The 18,269-nt window shown below is 41.7% G+C and overlaps 1 protein-coding gene across 1 annotated transcript; it reads right to left on the minus strand.

The window, feature by feature from the left end:
* Positions 1 to 4,636: 4,636 nt before the first annotated feature.
* LOC145092823 (cytochrome P450 71AV8-like) lies at positions 4,637 to 6,571 on the minus strand. The gene is made up of 3 exons (XM_079030805.1): positions 6,381 to 6,571; positions 5,556 to 6,274; positions 4,637 to 5,446 (listed from the first exon to the last, which is right to left on the minus strand). The coding sequence occupies exons 1-3, from the start codon at positions 6,523 to 6,525 to the stop codon at positions 4,820 to 4,822; spliced, it is 1,491 nt and encodes a 496-aa protein (XP_078886931.1). The 5' UTR covers positions 6,526 to 6,571; the 3' UTR covers positions 4,637 to 4,819.
* Between the last annotated feature and the right edge of the window lie 11,698 nt (positions 6,572 to 18,269).

Genomic DNA, 18,269 nt, shown 5'->3' on the forward strand with positions numbered 1-18,269 from the left:
TGGCATAAAGCCTCTCCGATCTCAATACTTCGAGGATCTCTCTCAGATGCTCCTCATGCTGCTCTCTGGACCGCGAATACACTAGAATGTCGTCAATGAACACTATCACCGATTGATCCAACATCGGCAAGCATACTCAGTTCATCAGATCCATGAACGCTGCTGGTGCATTGGTGAGCCCAAAAGGCATCACTATGAACTCGTAATGCCCATAACGAGTCCTGAACGCCGTCTTCTGGATATCCTCATCAGGCACCCTTATTTGGTGATTTCCAAACCTCAAGTCTATCTTGGAGAACCAAGACGCCCCTTGCAACTGATCGAACAGATCATCGATCCTCGGTAGTGGATAATGGTTCTTGACCGTCAACTTGTTCAACTCTCGGTAATCAATGCACATCTGGTGCGAATCATCCTTTTTCTTGACAAAAAGGATCGACGCTCCCTACGGCAAGCTACTCGGTCGGATGAATCCCTTCCCCAGCAGCTCCTAAAGTTGCGATGATAAATCCTGTATCTCTGGCGGCGCAAGGCGATAGGGTGCCTTGGCAATAGGCGCCGCTCCCGAAACCAAATCAATACGAAATTCCACCAGCCTCTCCGGAGGCACACCCGGAAACTCCTCGGGTAAAACATCTGGCAACTCGCGCACTATCGGAACCTCGTCAACAGAACTCGGCCTCTCTGCAGCAACTCATGTATCCATCACATAGGCTACGAACCCTCTGCAACCCTGCTGTAGACTCTGTCTTGCCCTGACACCTACCGCAAAATGTTGACCCAGACCGGGTACCCTCGCCATACACAGTAAGCACTCCCCCACTAGGGTCTCATATGGTCACCAACTGACACTCGCAATCGATAACAGCTCCAAATCGGCTCAACCAGTCCATGCCCATGATGACACAGAGATCCCCCATCGCAATCGGTACCAAATATATCGGAAACTCAACATCGAAAATCTCGAGTACACATCCTTGAATCACATCCGTAGCATACACCACTCGCTCGTCGGCTACAGAAACTCGCAGAGGTCGACTCAACGCCTCTCGTCGGATATTGATGTGCTGACTAAATGCTAAATATACGAAAGATCGACTCGCACCCGAGTCAAATAACACCAAAGCAGGTACAGAATTCACAAGAAAAGTACCTAAGCATACCACAATATAATCACAATATCTCAAACTCAGTAATAGCAAATATAAGAATACATATCAGCCACCACATCGGGCGCTGCGCGGACCTCCTCCACTGTCAACTGGAACGCTCTCCTGCGAGGCTTCGATGCCTCAGCCTTCGTTGGCTAAGCCTCGGTAGCCCTAATAGCAGGTGCAGACCCCTGAGCTGATCCCTGAAGTAGCTGTGGGTACTCGGGCTTCCGATGGCCAATCTGGTTGCAGTGCAAGCAAACTGCAAACCCCTTGGGGCAATCCCTCGCCAAATGCCCCTCCTTGGCACACTTGTAGCACACCCCTGTTCTGCATATTCCCTCATGGCTCTTGTCACACTTCCTACAAGTGCGGCCCTTCTGACCTCCAGATCTCAAATCAGCGGGCTTTGCCCGCTTGGCTGCCGGCTGAGTATGAACCGGTCACCTATCCCTCCTCTGAGACTCGACCTCCTTCCTGGCCTAAGTCTCCAACTCAATCTCCCTCTTCTAGGCATTTTCCTGGAGCACAGTAAATGTCCGATATGTTGAGTTCGCCACAAACTCACGAATGTGTCTCCTCAGTATGCTCAGATATCGACTCATGTGTGCCTGCTCAGTAGACACATACTCATGGCAAAACAAAGTCCTCTCATGAAACATACGTGTAATCACAATCACGGACTCTGTCCCCTACTCGAGGGGCAAGAACTCCTGCGCCAACCCTTCTCCCTCCACTAGGGGAACATACTTATCTCGGAACATGGTGGTGAACCTCTCCCAGGTCACCGCTGTAATCTCTGTAGAAGTGAAATCAGCCGTCACAAATTTCCATCAGTCCTTCGCTCTCAAGCAAAGCTAGTCCAAAGTGAACCTATCCTCAGATGCTCCGGACAAGAGCATGTGTAGAAGCATCCCCCAATGTATGAGATCCACCTCATCGTAGTTATCGGGTCCTGAGTCCTATCAAACTCTGGTGGCTTCGTGTTGCTGAACTCTCGGAACAGCAACGACTCACCCCCCCTGTGGCCTCGCGGCGGCAACAGCTTCTATGGCTGCAGCAGCAGCCACCTCAGTAACAGCAGCGTACCTCTCGTCAAACGTCTCAACCAGCATGGTCTTGATAGACCCAAACATCTCCGGAATGGCCTCCCGGATCGTCGTGGCCACCTCGTCATGAATCATCCGACAAATCTCCTCGTCGCTAACGTCGCTGCCCCCTGGTGTGTGGCGTGTCCCAACCACGATGTCTCTGTAACACAACCCAAAAGATATTAGAGACTCGCTTGAGTATACTCGCACTCGATACTCAACCCTACTTGTTCCTTAGTACCCTAAGGATTCTTACTTAGACTGTTCACCGATCCGGTGCTTCCAATAGTACGGATCCTATACTACCTTCCACAACGCATCGGTATTCACCCCAAGTCCTCCTCTTAGGATCCCCGATCACAAGTACTATATACCTCGCTAAACACAGGCTACCCTCCAGTAGACCACTCATAAGCTCCTCGCTGCTACCTACTCACTCTCGAAGTATCTCATAGTAGCAGTAATCCCCTAGGCTAAGGCATCATAAATCATGCCACTCTAGTCCTAGATAATAATAGCTAGCCTACTCTAGCATACATAGCATATCACATAATATCTCATAACACATAATGTAATGGTATTTTGGGAAATCACCGTTCGGGCACTAGCTGATCGTACACACTGTTCCGTTCTACTTGTCTAAAAATCTTTTAGTCTTTTTAGAAAATTTGTTTATTTTATGAAAATCTCCTCAAATCCTCAGTTTAAGTTTAGATATTCCCGAAGGTGCATCCGAATCCCTCAAACAAAGGCTCTGATACCAACTTGTAACGACGTAATTTTTCTAGACAATTTTTCATTTTTTTTCAACACAATAAAACTCATATAATATTCTCAATTCTCATGTTATCAAATGTCATCACAAATAAACATATCCAAGAATCTCAAAACATAATCTCCTGCCTGTGTGTACAAATCATGCCGGCATCTTCCCGTGATCCTTGCTAGTACCTGAAACACATAACACATAACATGGTAAACATAAATGCTTATTGAGTTCCCCAGAATACCACATACAACACATAAGCCACTCTAGGCTATAACTCGGATGACCCTCCGGTCAATGTGTCTCAGCGGGACCCTCCAGTCCCGTAGCTCGTGGGACCCTCCGGTCCGGTCTAAATCGTTGGACCCTCCGATCCGGTCTAAATCGTTGGACCCTCCAATCTGGTCCATATAACACATAGCATACATATAACACAATGCACATAAATCTCAAGCATACACATACATATAAGACCCTCCGGCCTGCACATAGATGCCATTCTAGGTAATGTATAGTAAGAAGACTCACCTCAGGTAACTCGGATAATCTCGAATCTCAGATACTGATATAGCCTCTGCCTCAAAGTGAAGTCTCCTTGCTTGAAAGTCTCAGACCAACAACCTCCATTGGTCCTTCTTGCTGGATCACTTCTCCTCCTTAGCAAAATCACAACAAATGGCTCTCTATCTCTCATTTCACACGCTCAAATATGCTTAGGTTTTTTCTCTGGAAAGGGTGGCCGCAAATGAAGGCCATAAGGACCCTTAAATAGGGCACATGCCCAAGGATTTAGGGTTTCTGTCAACAGCACGGACTCGTCGAGTCCATTCGCCGACTCGTCAAGTCCATTCATTAATCCGAGTCATCATTCGTGATCCTACTCGACAAGTTAGGGCATCAACTCATTGAGTCACTCCTCATATCTCAAAATAAATAATCATATGATCATACATGGAAATACGGATGTTACAGACATTTTGATCAATAGCGACGGGGTGGTAGCGGCGACTTTTTATCGGCAATGTGTAGCCGCTGTTACCTTTACCCGCGATTTTGATAGTCTTTACAAGCGACCCTTCTTATTTTTTAATTAATACAATATTATATGAATCTTTACAAAATATCTAACATAATAAATGAAAATCAATTTTGTCAAATGTCATGTTCTCATTGAATTTGACACATGTCATTTTCTAAGAATTTTTGAATTATTTTTTTTCCACTTGTCATTTTCTTAAATTTATTTTAGTGACATTTATATATGTCAAGTAGATCATTTTATTAAATTTCATAATAATTATTCTACAATCTTTCAAATATCTTACATTATTATTCAATTACTTACTTTAGTTATTATATTCTTTTTATTTATGTAAAATTATTACTTTAAAATTATGTGATGCTTATAATTTTACACTAAACTTTTTTTATAAACCCGTGTAATATACGGGTCATACACACCTAGTACAATAATCAAATTAAAATGATGTAATAGTCTATTTAAGCTTAATTGGGGCCTTATCCGTAAAAATATCTAGCATTTTTGGACCCGCGGTATAAATTGAAATCTTTTTTAATTTTATCCGCAAACCGCATAGAACAAATTTGCACATTAATTGCTCTAAAAATAAAATACAAAAACATGATTAAGTATATATATAATAGGGTAGAATACAAGAAAATGGGAACACACAACCAAGAAATACATCAGCATTAAATCCTTCAAAGTTGTCAATTGATCAAGATGTCCCCCATCGAAAGAACGAATTAATGGATTATGGATCAATTCTTCTATATTTAAATGAATGTCATTAAGTAGACGCCTTAAGTGTTTGGAAATCCGTTGGAACTAGTAACAACTCGGTCTTTCTTTGGACAGTGGCTCCAAAGCTCTCAGTCATGTCCAAATCTTCAAATGCTTTGCCATCGGGGAGCTTCCAATTGAAGTAGTAAAGAATATGAGCCAAAGGAAGTTCCACGTTGGCTAGACCAAGGGCAGCTCCAGGACACATTCTCCTTCCAGCACCAAACGGGAGATACTCATACTCTGAACCCATTACAGTGATGGAGCTGTTTTCGAATCTCTCTGGCATGAAAGTTTCAGCATCTTTCCAGTATTCAGGATCCCTGTTTATGGCAAACACATTGACAATAAGTTTTGTCTTGCTTGGTATGTCGTATCCCCCCAACACACATGGCTCCCTACACTCTCTAGGCATAACCAACGGTAGTGGTGGGTGCAACCTCAATGTTTCTTTGATCACTAGCTTTAGGTAGTTTAGTTCTTGTATATCTTCCTCTTGGATCCTTTCCTTTCCATTTAGTGCTTGCCTTAGTTCTGCTTGTACTTTCTCCATCGCTCTTGGACACCTTATCAATTCAGAGATTGCCCATTCAATTGTGGCTGATGATGTATCTGTGCCAGCTCCAAACATATCCTGCATCATTTAATTCCATCCGTCAGTTTTAAAGACATCTAACCAAAGAATATACAATGAAAATAATAAAGATTACTAGGCATCTGGAGATATGCATACAAGTACATACCAGAATGACTGCTTTGACATTGTCAGCTGTCAATGGAAACTCAGCGCTTTCTTTCAGTCTTAACAGAACATCAAGTAGAGTCTCCTGTGATGAGCTTGTACGATTTCCAGGGTGCTCGGAGATGATATTGTTTATCAAACTGTCAAGCTTATTGTGTATGTTGGTTAACTTAGCTCTCTTCCCTGAAAGGTGGTGAAGCAACGTTTTAGAAGGAAAGATATCCGCCACATCAAAACCTCCAGTCAACCTTAGTATTTCTTTTACTAATTCGGTAAATTTCATTTGGTCTTTGATTCCTTTTCCAAACGCAGCCCTACTAAGTATGGTAGCAATCATCTTGAAAATGTTTTCTGAAAGATTGATTTGTGATCCCTGCCCAGTTGATCGAATATGCTTAACTAAATTCCAACACTCCTCCTCACGAAGGGATTGAAAGGACTTCACTTTCTTGTTACTCAAAAGCTCCAAGGTGCAAAGCTTTCGCAACTGCCTCCAGTATTCACCATAGGGAGCAAGGACAATATCCGTATTGTGGTATGCAATAATCTCACCGGTTAAAGTCTCCGGTCTGTTTGCAAAAGTAATATCATACGTTGTCAGAACCTCTTTTGCCCAACGTGGGGATGAAACAACGATCGTGGACACTTCTCCTAGTTGTAGATGCATGAGAGATCCATGTTTCCTTGCTAACTCCATGACACCACGATGTGGCATCGTACCTATTAAAAGATGGTTTTATCAAGCATTTCAATGCAAAAAATTGATGAGATTAAAATGTGAAGGATCCATAAATAGAGATTCTGAAAAAGATAACATATAACATACCGATCAAATGATGCATGTGTCCGATTAATGGTAGTCTCCATGGCTCTGGGAGCAAGTTTTTCTTTGATTTGGGACGTGTTGCTAACTTGAAAAGGGTGAAGATGATGATGGCAAGGCCAAGGGTAGTGGTGACAGAAATCTCCATCGTTTGAAATGGAGAATAGTCGATTTATTGTTTTGGAATGATTTTGAGGCAATAAATGCCACGCTCTTATATAGAGATGATAGGTATGCTGTTGCTGTTGTTTTATGTTTTCGTGCCACTATTGGTGATTCCTAGAAGCTGCGATAGTAGAAGGCCATTATCGACCTCGGTATTGGCGTTATATGTTGTTTTAAGCTCTCAACATACCATAGTTGACTTGCCCTTACTCGCCGTCAGTCCAGAAATTCCACCAGCTTTCAATTGTTTAACAGTGGTTCTATCCATGTAATATACCTTTTTCTACTCCAACTCCCCTTTCTTATTAATTTATTATTATTATATTATATTAATATTAGTTAATACATTTAAATAATTCTAATCTTAATAACTTAAACTGATAAATGATGTAACCTAATTTATTTATACATAATATTTATATTAATTTACCAAATTGTTTCATAAATCAATTTCAATTGTTTTTTCTTTTGTTATTTTTAATTATTTTATTATATACAAATGACTACAATATTAATATCATACATTATACTAAGTATTGTGTCAAAAAAGATAAATTAAGAACGTAACCATAATTGGAATATATGTAAAAAATTCAAAGAATTTAATATGAAAACCTAAAAGATGGAGTTTTCAATTGTGACAACTGTCTTAGATTATACATAAATATAATATAAAAATCTGAAAGATGGGAGTTTTGAGTTGTGCCAACGGAATATACATACGAGTATAATACAAATATAGGAGCTGATGGCTAGTAGCCCCTTTTTTAAATGCACGTGCTTCATATTTTGATACCATCATTTTTTTTGGTTTGGTGGTAAATATTTAAAGAAACATAAAGATAATTCACTGCTTGAAAAATGGTGGTTTTTCCTACAAAATTTTCGTAGGATCAAAAAAATTTCGCTACTTCCTACACATTATCGAGGAACTTCCGAGAAAAAGCGTTTCTGATATTTCTCCAGAAGTTCCTTGGTAACAAGTAGGTTATACCGAAGAATTCTGCATCCTCGAAAGTCTCTCGGAAGTTACTACGCTTTTCCTAGGAAATAAATATATATTTAACGTTCATCGGTAGTTCCTCAGTAGTTTTTTTTATAATCATTCATATCATTTTTTGAATATGCCAAAGAGAGCCTCACATTAGCATTGTTTCGTTTAAGTTGTTTTCCTATGATATTTCTCAAAACTTTCGAGGAATTTCCTAAGAAATTTTTGAACCAAGGTCTATCATTAAACATGTAAAAATTTTCCCAATTGTCTTAGGGTCCAAGTCATTAATTTGATACACACACATACAAAAAAAAAAAAAAAAAAAAAAAAAAAAAAAAAAAAAAAAACCCTTATAAACTTAAGACATTTAAACAATTCTTGGGAAATTTCTCGAAAATACCAAGAAACTACAGAGGAAACAAAGAAAATATATTTATAAATTATTATTATCATATTGTTATTAATTCTTATCATAACCATTCTTATCATAATATATATATATATATATATATATATATATATATATATATATATATATATATTGTTTCTAGGTACGGCTTATGAATAGTACCTAAGCTACGTTCGGCACTATTCATCGGCTTCAGCTAAAAGTGACCGCTCATCGGCTCCATCGTTCGTCTTCTCCATGCTTTACATCATCATCACCCCTCTATTAAAATCAAAAGGTTACAGCATCATATTGACTCATCAATACTTCCAGGTTACATCGATTTTGCTCCACATGGACTCATCGTAGTGTCGACCTATCTCAAATTCTCCCTTCTTCGTACACTATTGAGTCGGCGTTCATCTACGGGTGGATTTTTCTATTCACATTTAGGTATTTTTATCCTCTTTCTGTAACATTTATCACCAGAAATTTGGATTTCAAGTGTGTTTACCATCCTCCTTCTCCCATTCTTTCTAAAATTCTGATTCAAACCCATGGATTCGGTAGATAAGAAGGCAGGGAGATGATGATGTGACATCCATCACATTTTGGTCAACAAAAGTCAACAATGGTCAATTGTGCATATATTAGGTCAAAAAGGCGAAATGTGGTTTTCATACAATCCCTAATGTATTATTGAATATTCTAATGCTACATACGCTATTTTTAACTGTAACATAACAACCTTCAGGTATGAATTTAAAACTTATTAATTGTACTTTTTGGGCAACTCGACGAGTTGGAAGGCTCCAACTCGCCGTGTAGAGTATTTAATGCTCGTTTACTTTTCAATGTCTACTCGACGAGTTGGAAGGCCCCAACTCGAAGAGTTGAAGGCTGAACATGAAAACCCTAATTTTTAGGTTTTGCACCCTATTTAAAGGCCTTAACTCTCATTGTTGGCCTCCCTCATCGCCTTCTTCTTGAAGGAGCTTGAAGTTGGTGGTGCAAAGTTGAATGGAGAAGCTTTAGATCCGGGATTTTTAGTTTTGTTACAGCCACTTGGAGGTATAAATTTGTTATCTTGATCATCCCTTTTTCTAGATCTCTTCTTTTGAAAGTTACGGCCAATATTACTTTGTCTTGGGACCATTCTTGGATTAGAGCGTATTATGAAGCCATAGTTTTAGATCTAGACATCTAATGGCCTCCGTGGACTTAAAGTTGCCAACTATATCAAGTCTTGGCCCTCCTTCATGCCCTAGGTCCCTTTATAAACCTTATTAGGGTCTTTTATCCCTCTTGATGCCATGCATGCATGTAAAGCTAGCAACTTTACGTGGTATTTCAGTCTTAAGGGACCAGATCTATAGTCTGGGGCTTTGGTTTTGCTTTGAAGTTTCTGGATGCACTAAGGCTAGGAAAAATCGATGAGTTGCTTTTGCCAACTCCATGAGTTGGATCGGGTTTTCCCACCTTCTGAATACTGAGCGAACTCGACGAGTTGATGAGATAACTCGGTGAGTTGGCCAGGGTTTTTCCGGTTTTCCGAACACTGAAGGAACTCGATGAGTTGCTAGATGCACTCGACGAGTTGGGTCAACATGGACTGTTGACCTTGACGGTTGACTTTGACCTTGACCATGGTTGACTAAGTCTGACTTTAAGGGTATTTCTGGTATTTCTAAATTTTAATGAAGTTAGTCACATGGTGGTTGTAGGCAGCTGAGTTCGGAGCTGTAAGTTGGGATTTAATCGTATTGGTTCAGCACTACTTGTGATGTGAGTTTTCCTCACTATACTTAAGGCTCGAAGGCACCAAGGTCAACCCTTTGGATTGTTATCCTCCTTTATTACTGTTTTGATCTCTTAGATCGGTATCCTCGTAGATGGGATGTTTGTATGTGGTTATGATCTATTAGAACGGTATCCTAGGGTATAGGATGATGTTATGATTGATGGTCTATTATGCATGTGTGATTATTATATGTGCTAGCTAGCGTTTGATATCTATGTGATTATTGTGTGATTGCTGGTGGGTTGAGGCGGCCCCACTTTGTGCTTTAGGCCAACAAACTCATGGCGGCCTGGATTGACTGAAGGCCCATCAGGGCGTACCAGTCAGGCCGAAGGCCCGGAGAACGGTCCAAACATGTTGAGGGCTCGGTGAGGAAGTTCAGACATGCTGAAGGTTCTGAGGGTGGGCCAGATGGACGGAAGGCCCGGTGAGGCGGTCTAGTCATGTTGAAGACTCTATATGCATGTTGTTTATTTATGATATTGAAAAGTTTGTATGGCGTTGGTATTTTGGGGAAACTCACTAAGCTTCGGGCTTACAGTTGTGGATTTCGTTTCAGGTACTTCGGATGACCGCAAGAAGGCAAAAGATTAATCGTGCACCTCGTCACATTTTATATTATGATTTCTAGTATTCTCTAATGAAATACTATTTTGAAAACAATTTGTAAACAATTAATAGTTTTATGATATTTAAAAAGTTTAAATTTTTCATGAATTTTATGGATATTACAAGTTGGTATCAGAGCCTTGGTTTGAGTGAATTGGGGGAACACTCGTGTGAATCCAGTCTCAAACTAAGGAAAATATTTTCCAAATGATTTTCAATTTTTTTTTCAAAATACTAAAGGAGGATGCGAAGTGTACGATCAGCCGGAGCCAATAAATAGACCTCAAAATAACATATTGTTATTTGATATTGTTATATGTTAGAACAACATGTTAGTGATAGGCTAGGGATCTTCAGGAATTGCATGATAGAATTGTCTGATTATATGATGCCCGATATCCTAGGGTTTTCCTTATATGAAATTGACATCATTACCATAGTTGCTTAGTGTATGCATCATGGTTGTATATAACTAATATCTTATATCTTAGACTGTTTAGTTTGGCTTTATTTCCTGTTCTTTTTTAATGAAGGGCTTAGGGTACGATTGGATATTCGAATGTTTATAGGATCCAGTGTTATGTATGGCTAGCATACACTAGTGTTGCAGGGTTGGTGGAAGTTTCATGGATGAGTTGTGTGGGGTCAGTCGGCCAGCTGTGAGATGTTTAGCCTTCTTCTAGGAGTGAGGATTGAGTGCTCGCCTATGCTTATGTATATTGCTAGGGTGATATGATGATCCTTGAGACAAATATAGGTAGGTGTGGAAAGTAGTATGAGCCCGTACTACTAAAAGCACAAGACCCGTACGGGTATCAAGGAAGTCACAAACCCTAGGGTTTTGTTGGGAGTTGGTTCCCTATTGTTTATGCGGATTGTCTGGTATCTCCTTGGTGTATTTTCAATACGGTGGTTATGAGGCGATCTGAGATCGGATCCGGGTCAAGATCGGGAGCTGGGCAGCCAGGATAAATGGAATTGGAAAAAAGTTTCCCATGCGATAAGGAATATAGTAAAACAACATTTAGTGGTAAATCATTTATACAAAAATATTTTATATGGTTAATTTTGACTGATTTTTACTTGGCTAACTTTTTTTTTGTTTTTTATAGAAAAGGTTTGATTTGGATGGGATGTCCTAGGATCCAGACGCTGCTATGTTGTAAGAGAGTTTTGAAGCCGCTTTATTAAAATTTTATCGAGACCGTAAAGCTAATACAAAATAATATTTTTCTGGATGTCGGAGGGCATGAGGATATCCCGAGAACATTAGCCAACCCCCCCCCCCCCCCCACATGATATGGAGTTCGATAATTGGAGGAACGCAGTTGAGTATTTTCAAACGGATGAACACAGAGCTGCTTGTGAAAGGAATAAAAAGTCCGTGAAATGCCAACAATCGTGAACCGTGGGGGGCCTAGCTCGTAGAGCAGTACATCCTATAAAAAGGTAATGTACGATATTTGTAATTATTTATTTAAAATTTTTAAAGCTAAACAAAACCTGAAAAGAGTGGAAACGTTTCGCAAGGCTCATATCGATAGGAATGGTGTATTTGTTAGTCTTGAAGCAGAATAACAATACGTAAGTATTTAATTATAACTTTATCATATAATTAGTGTTTATTTATACTTAATTGTTAATCACTTTTTGAAAACACGGAATCGGTTAGTGGAAGAACTCTTAGAACAAACGCTAGGGCCAGAAGGTGAAAGAGAGTTAACACCCGCTCAAGAAAGAGCTACTTTCGAGAGAGTATTAGGTGAACGACACGGTCATATTAGAGGTGTCAGCCGAAAACCATCTGCTATCCTACCGATTGCACAACCATCGCAGCCACCACCACAATCAACACAACCATCCCAGGTGAAACAAGATTATTTAATTTCAATAAGTACATGTTGATTTGGAATTTGGGTTTTTAGTGACTATTTTCTAAAAGCTTTGGTAATTGATTTATGTCCTAAGTGCAATAAAAAGCAATGTAATTTGGTTTTTTGTCCCTAGTTTAAAAATAGCAATTTGCTTTGGCATCAATAAATGCATGTTGATTTGGTAATTATGTTTGTAATTATGTTTATGTTTTAACTGCAAGAAATAGCAATTTACTTTGGTTTTTTGTCCATAGGTTAAAAATAGCAATGTACTTTGACATCAATAAATGCATGTTGATTTGGTTTGATAATTTAACTTATAAGTTTATATATGCTGTTATTTATTATGTAGTTGGAAAATCTTCGGGCAATGCTCAGTGACCCGACATGTAGCGATGAGCATTACTCGTTTTTTTCAATCGGAGAAAGATCACGGAGGAAACGAAGGGAACATAGATGATGGTTCATCGGATAATTAGTTTGTGTTTTGTATTTTAGACTTGTCGTGACATTTTGGTACTACTTTGTTCTAATTTTAAAACTTTGGTTGTTTACTTTGGTATTAAATTAATTATATATAATGTCGTTGCACTATTTGGTACCTAATCCGATATTATGTAATTTTTGTTTCTGCATTTAAAGTTCTTATGTATCGGGTTTTTCACACTAAAATCAATGATTAAAAAAATAAAAAATGAAAAATGTTATTCCCGACGACACAATTATTGGCGGCATCATGATTTACTGGCGACAGGAGCATTAACGACGATAGAGGAATTAGCGGCGACAATTGTTATTTCCGGCGACATGGTAACGACGTAATTTTTCAAAACAATTTTTCATTTTTTTCGACACAATAAAACTCATATAATATTCTCAATTCTCATGTTATCAAATTTCATCACAAATAAACACATCCTAGAATCTCAAATCATAATCTCCTGCCTCTGTGTACAGATCATGTCGGCGCCTTCCTGTGATCCTCGCTAGTACCTGAAACAGATAACACATAACACGGTAAGCATAAATGTTTAGTGAGTTCCCCAGAATACCACATACAACACATTAGTCACTCGAGGCTATAACTCGGATGACCCTCCGGTCAATGTGTCTCAGCGGGACCCTCCAATCCCGTAGCTTGTTGGACCCTCCGATCCGATCTAGCTCGTTGGACCCTCCGGTCCGGTCTAAATCGTTGGGCCCTCCGGTCCTGTCTAAATCGATGTACCCTCCGATCCGGTCTATATAACACATAACATCCATATAACACAATGAACATAAATATCAAACATACATATACACATAAGACCCTCCGGCCTGCACATTGATACCACTCTAGGTAATGTATAGTGAGAAGACTCACCTCGGGTAACTCGGATAATCTTAAATCGCGAATACTGATCTAGCCTCCGCCTCAAAGTAAAGTCTCCTTGCTTGAAAGTCTTAGAATAACAACCTCATTTGGTCCTTCTTGCTAGATCACTTCTCCTCCTTAGCAAAATCACAACAAATGGCTCAAGATGGCTCTCTCTCTCTCTCTCACACTTCACACGCTCAAATATGCTATGGTTCTTTTCTCTGGAAAGGGTGGCCGCAAATGAAGTCCATAAGGACCCTTAAATAAGGCACATGCTCAAGGATTTTGGGTTTCTATCAACAACACAGACTCAACGAGTCCATTCGCCGACTCGTCGAGTCCACTTATTAATCCGAGTCATCATTCGTGATCCTACTCGACGAGTTAGGCCATCAAATCGTCGAGTCACTCCTCATATCTCAAAATAAATAATCATATGATCATATCTGGGAATCCGGATGTTACAATTCTACCCCACTAGAATCAGACTTCACCCTCGAAGTCTTACTCAAACAACTCTGGATGTTGCTCCCACATCTCCGCTTCTGGCTCCCAGGTCAGCTCAGACCCTCTTCGATGCTGCCACTGGACCTGAACCAGGGGCACCTCTTTGTTCCTCAGAACCTTGATCTTCTAATCCAAGATTGCGATCGGCCTCTCAATGTAGTTCAGGCTTGCATCCACCTGAATATCCTCTAGTGACACTACTGCCATCTCATCATCTATACACTTCCTTAACTGGGATACGTGGAAGGTATCATGAATCTCACCCAACTCCTCGGGTAGCTCTAAACGGTATGCTACCTTGCCCACCCTGGCAAGCACTCTGAAAGGACCAATGTATTGGGGCCCCAGCTTGTCCCTTTTCCTGAATCGGATCACTCCCTTCCAAGGAGATACCTTCAGGAGTACGAAATCTCCAACCTAGAACTCGAGCTCGGATCGCCGCCTATCCGCGTAACTCTTCTGGTGGCTCTGGGCTATCAGCAATCTCTTCCTGACCTGTTGTATATGTTCAGTCGTCTTAATCACTATCTCAGTGCTACCCATCATTCGTTGCCCCACCTCGCCCTAACAGATAGGGGTCCTACACCTCCTCCCATACAACAGCTCAAAGGGAGGCATACCAATACTCGAATGGTGGTTGTTGTTGTAGGAAAACTCAGCCAAAGGTAGGTATGCATCCAAACTTCCCCTGAAGTCCATAACGCATGCTCGAAGCATGTCCTCGAGCGTCTGAATCATCCGCACACTCCGTCTGTCCGTCTGTGGGTGATAATTAATGTTGAAGTGCAATCTCGTGTCCAACTCCTCATGAAACTTCTTCCAGAATCTGGAAGTAAAACGAACATCTCGGTCTAACACGATCGAGATCAGCACTCCATGCAGATATACCACCTCTTTCATATATATCTCTGCCAGTCTCTCTGCAGAAGAGTTCTCACTGATAGCAAAGAAGTAAGTGTTCTTCGTCAGCTGATCCACAATAGCCCAAATTGCATCAACGCCTCTCGCAGTCCTCGACAATTTGGTGATGAAGTCCATAGAAATCTGTTCCTACTTCCACAGGAGAAACTCTAGTGGCTGCAACTTGCCAAGCAGACGCTGGTGCTCGACCTTAACCCGACGACAGGTCAATCACCTCTCTACAACCCATGCAACATTCCTCTTCATACAGGGCCACCAATAGTCTCTCTTCAGGTCCAAATACATCTTAGTGGCCCCGGGATGGATCGAAAATGTCGATCTGTGCACCTCCTCCATCAGTATGCTACATGCCCCGCCCATAAACGACACCCAAATCCAACAATGGAAGGTCATAATCCCTCGACTATCGGTAACAAACTCGAATACCTGCCCAATCACCTTCTCTCTCTTGCCCGGGTGGTACAGGATTTCACAGTCGTAATCCTTTACCACATCCAACCATCTTCTCTAGCGCATATTCAGGTTGGGCTGATCCATCAGATACTTCAGACTCTTGTGGTCCGTGTATATGGTACACTGAACCCCATAGAACTCGGAAACTCCTTGGGTAAAACATCTAGCAACTCGCGCACTATCGGAGCCTCGTCAACAGAACTCGGCCTCTCTGCGGCAACTCGTGTATCCATCACATAGGCTACGAACCCTGTAAAGCCCTGTTGTAGACTCTGTCTTGCCCTGACACCCAGAGCAAAATGCTGACCCAGACCGGGTACCCTCGCCATACACAGTAAGCACTCCCCCACTAGGGTCTCGTATGGTCACCAACTGACACTCGCAGTCGATAACAGCTCCAAATCGGCTCAACCAGTCGATGCCCACGATGTCACAGACATCCCCCATCGCAATCGGTACCAAATCTATCGGAAACTCAACATCGAAAATCTCGAGTACCCATCCTCGAATCACATCCGTCGCATACACCACTCGCTCGTCGGCTATAGAAACTCGCAGAGGTCGACTCAACGCCTCTCGTTAGATATTGATGTGCTAACTAAATGCTAAAGATACGAAAGATCGACTCGCACCCGAGTCAAATAACACCAAAGCAGGTACAGAATTCACAAGAAAAGTACCTAAGCATACCACAATATAATCACAATATCTCAAACTCAGTAATAGCAAATAAAAGAATACATACCAGCCACGACATCGGGCGCTGCGCGGACTTCCTCCGCTATCAACTGGAAGGCTCTCCTGCGAGGCTTCGATGCCTCGGCCTTCGTTGGCTGAGCCTTGGTAGCCCTAACAGCAGGTGAAGACCCCTGAGCTTATCCCTGAAGTAGTTGTGGGCACTCGGGCTTCCGATGGCCAATCTGGTTGCAGTGCATGCAAACTGCAAACCCCTTGGGGCAATCCCTCGCGAAATGCCCCTCCTTGGCACACTTGTAGCACACCCCTGTTCTGCATACACCCTCATGGCTCTTGTCACACATCCCACAAGTGCGGCCCTTCTGACCTCCAGATCTCAAATCAGCGGGCTTTGCCCGCTTGGCTGCCGGCTGAGTATGAACCGGTCGCCTATCCCTCCTCTAAGACTCGACCTCCTTCCTGGCCTGAGTCTCCAGCTCGATCTCCCTCTTCTAGGCATTTTCCTGGAGATCGGCAAATGTCCGGTATGTTGAATTCGCCACAAACTCACGAATGTGTCTCCTCAGTATGCTCAGATATCGACTCATGTGTGCCTGCTCAGTAGACACGTACTCAAGGCAAAACAAAATCCTCTGATGAAACATATGTGTAATCACAATCATGGACTCTATCCCCTGCTCGAGGGACAAGAACTCCTGCGCCAACCCTTCCCTCTCCACCAGGGGAACATACTTATCTCGGAACATGGTGGTGAACCTCTCCCAGGTCACCGCTGTAATCTCTCCAGAAGTGAAATCAGCCGTCACAAACTTCCACCAGTCCTTCGCTCCCAAGCGAAGCTGGTCCAAAGTGAACCTATCCTCAGATGCTCCGGACAAGAGCATGTGTAGAAGCATCCCCCAATGTATGAGATCCACCTCATCGTAGTTATCGGGTCCTGAGTCCTATCAAACTCTGGTGGCTTCGTGTTGCTGAACTCTCGGAACAGCAAAGACTCACCCCCTGTGGCCTCGCGGCGGCAACAGCTTCTATGGCTGCAGCAGCAGCCGCCTCAGTAACAGCAGCGTACCTCTCGTCAAACGTCTCAACCAGCATGGTCTTGATAGACCCAAACATCTCCGGAATGGCCTCCCGGATCGTCGTGGCCACCTCGTCATGAATCATCCGACGAATCTCCTCGTCGCTAACGTCGCTGCCCCCTGGTGTGTGGCGTGTGCCAACCACGATGTCTCTGTAACGCAACCCAAAAGATATCAGAGACTCGCTTGAGTATACTCGCACCCGATACTCAACCCTACTTGTTCCTTAGTACCCTAAGGAATCTTACTTAGACTGTTCACCGATCCGGTGCTTCCAATAGTACGGATCCTATACTACCTTCCACAACGCATCGGTATTCACCCCAAGTCCTCCTCTTAGGATCCCCGATCACAAGTACTGTATACCTCGCTAAACACAGGCTACCCTCCAGTAGACCACTCATAAGCTCCTCGCTGCTACCTACTCACTCTCGAAGTATCTCATAGTAGCAGTAATCTCCTAGGCTAAGGCATCATAAATCATGCCACTCTAGTCCTAGATAAGAATAGCTAGCCTACTCTAGCATACATAGCATATCACATAATATCTCAGAACACATAATGTAATGGTATTTTGGGAAATCACCGTTCGGGCGCTAGCTGATCGTACACACTGTTCCGTTCTACTTGTCTAAAAATCTTTTAGTCTTTTTAGAAAATTTGTTTATTTTATGAAAATCTCCTCAAATCCTCAGTTTAAGTTTAGATATTCCCGAAGGTGCATCCGAATCCCTCAAACCAAGGCTCTGATACCAACTTGTAACGACGTAATTTTTCTAGACAATTTTTCATTTTTTTTCAACACAATAAAACTCATTTTATATTCTCAATTCTCATGTTATCAAATGTCATCACAAATAAACATATCCAAGAATCTCAAAACATAATCTCCTGCTTGTGTGTACAAATCATGCCGGCATCTTCACGTGATCCTTGCTAGTACCTGAAACACATAACACATAACATGGTAAACATAAATGCTTATTGAGTTCCCCAGAATACCACATACAACACATAAGCCACTCTAGGCTATAACTCGGATGACCCT

This window comes from Lactuca serriola, chromosome 3 (genome assembly GCF_051521515.1).
Source record: "Lactuca serriola cultivar US96UC23 chromosome 3, Lser_US96UC23_V15, whole genome shotgun sequence".
NCBI classification, from domain to species: domain Eukaryota; kingdom Viridiplantae; phylum Streptophyta; class Magnoliopsida; order Asterales; family Asteraceae; genus Lactuca; species Lactuca serriola.

What these genes read in the sequence shown, in the direction of transcription:
- LOC145092823 (XM_079030805.1), bottom strand. Translation starts at nt 6,525, where the DNA reads ATGGAGATTTCTGTCACCACTACCCTTGGCCTTGCCATCATCATCTTC. An exon ending in ACACATGCATCATTTGATCG is followed by an intron (nt 6,275 to 6,380) that starts GTATGTTATATG and finishes ATCTTTTAATAG; the next exon opens with GTACGATGCCACATCGTGGT. An exon ending in ATGTCAAAGCAGTCATTCTG is followed by an intron (nt 5,447 to 5,555) that starts GTATGTACTTGT and finishes TAAATGATGCAG; the next exon opens with GATATGTTTGGAGCTGGCAC.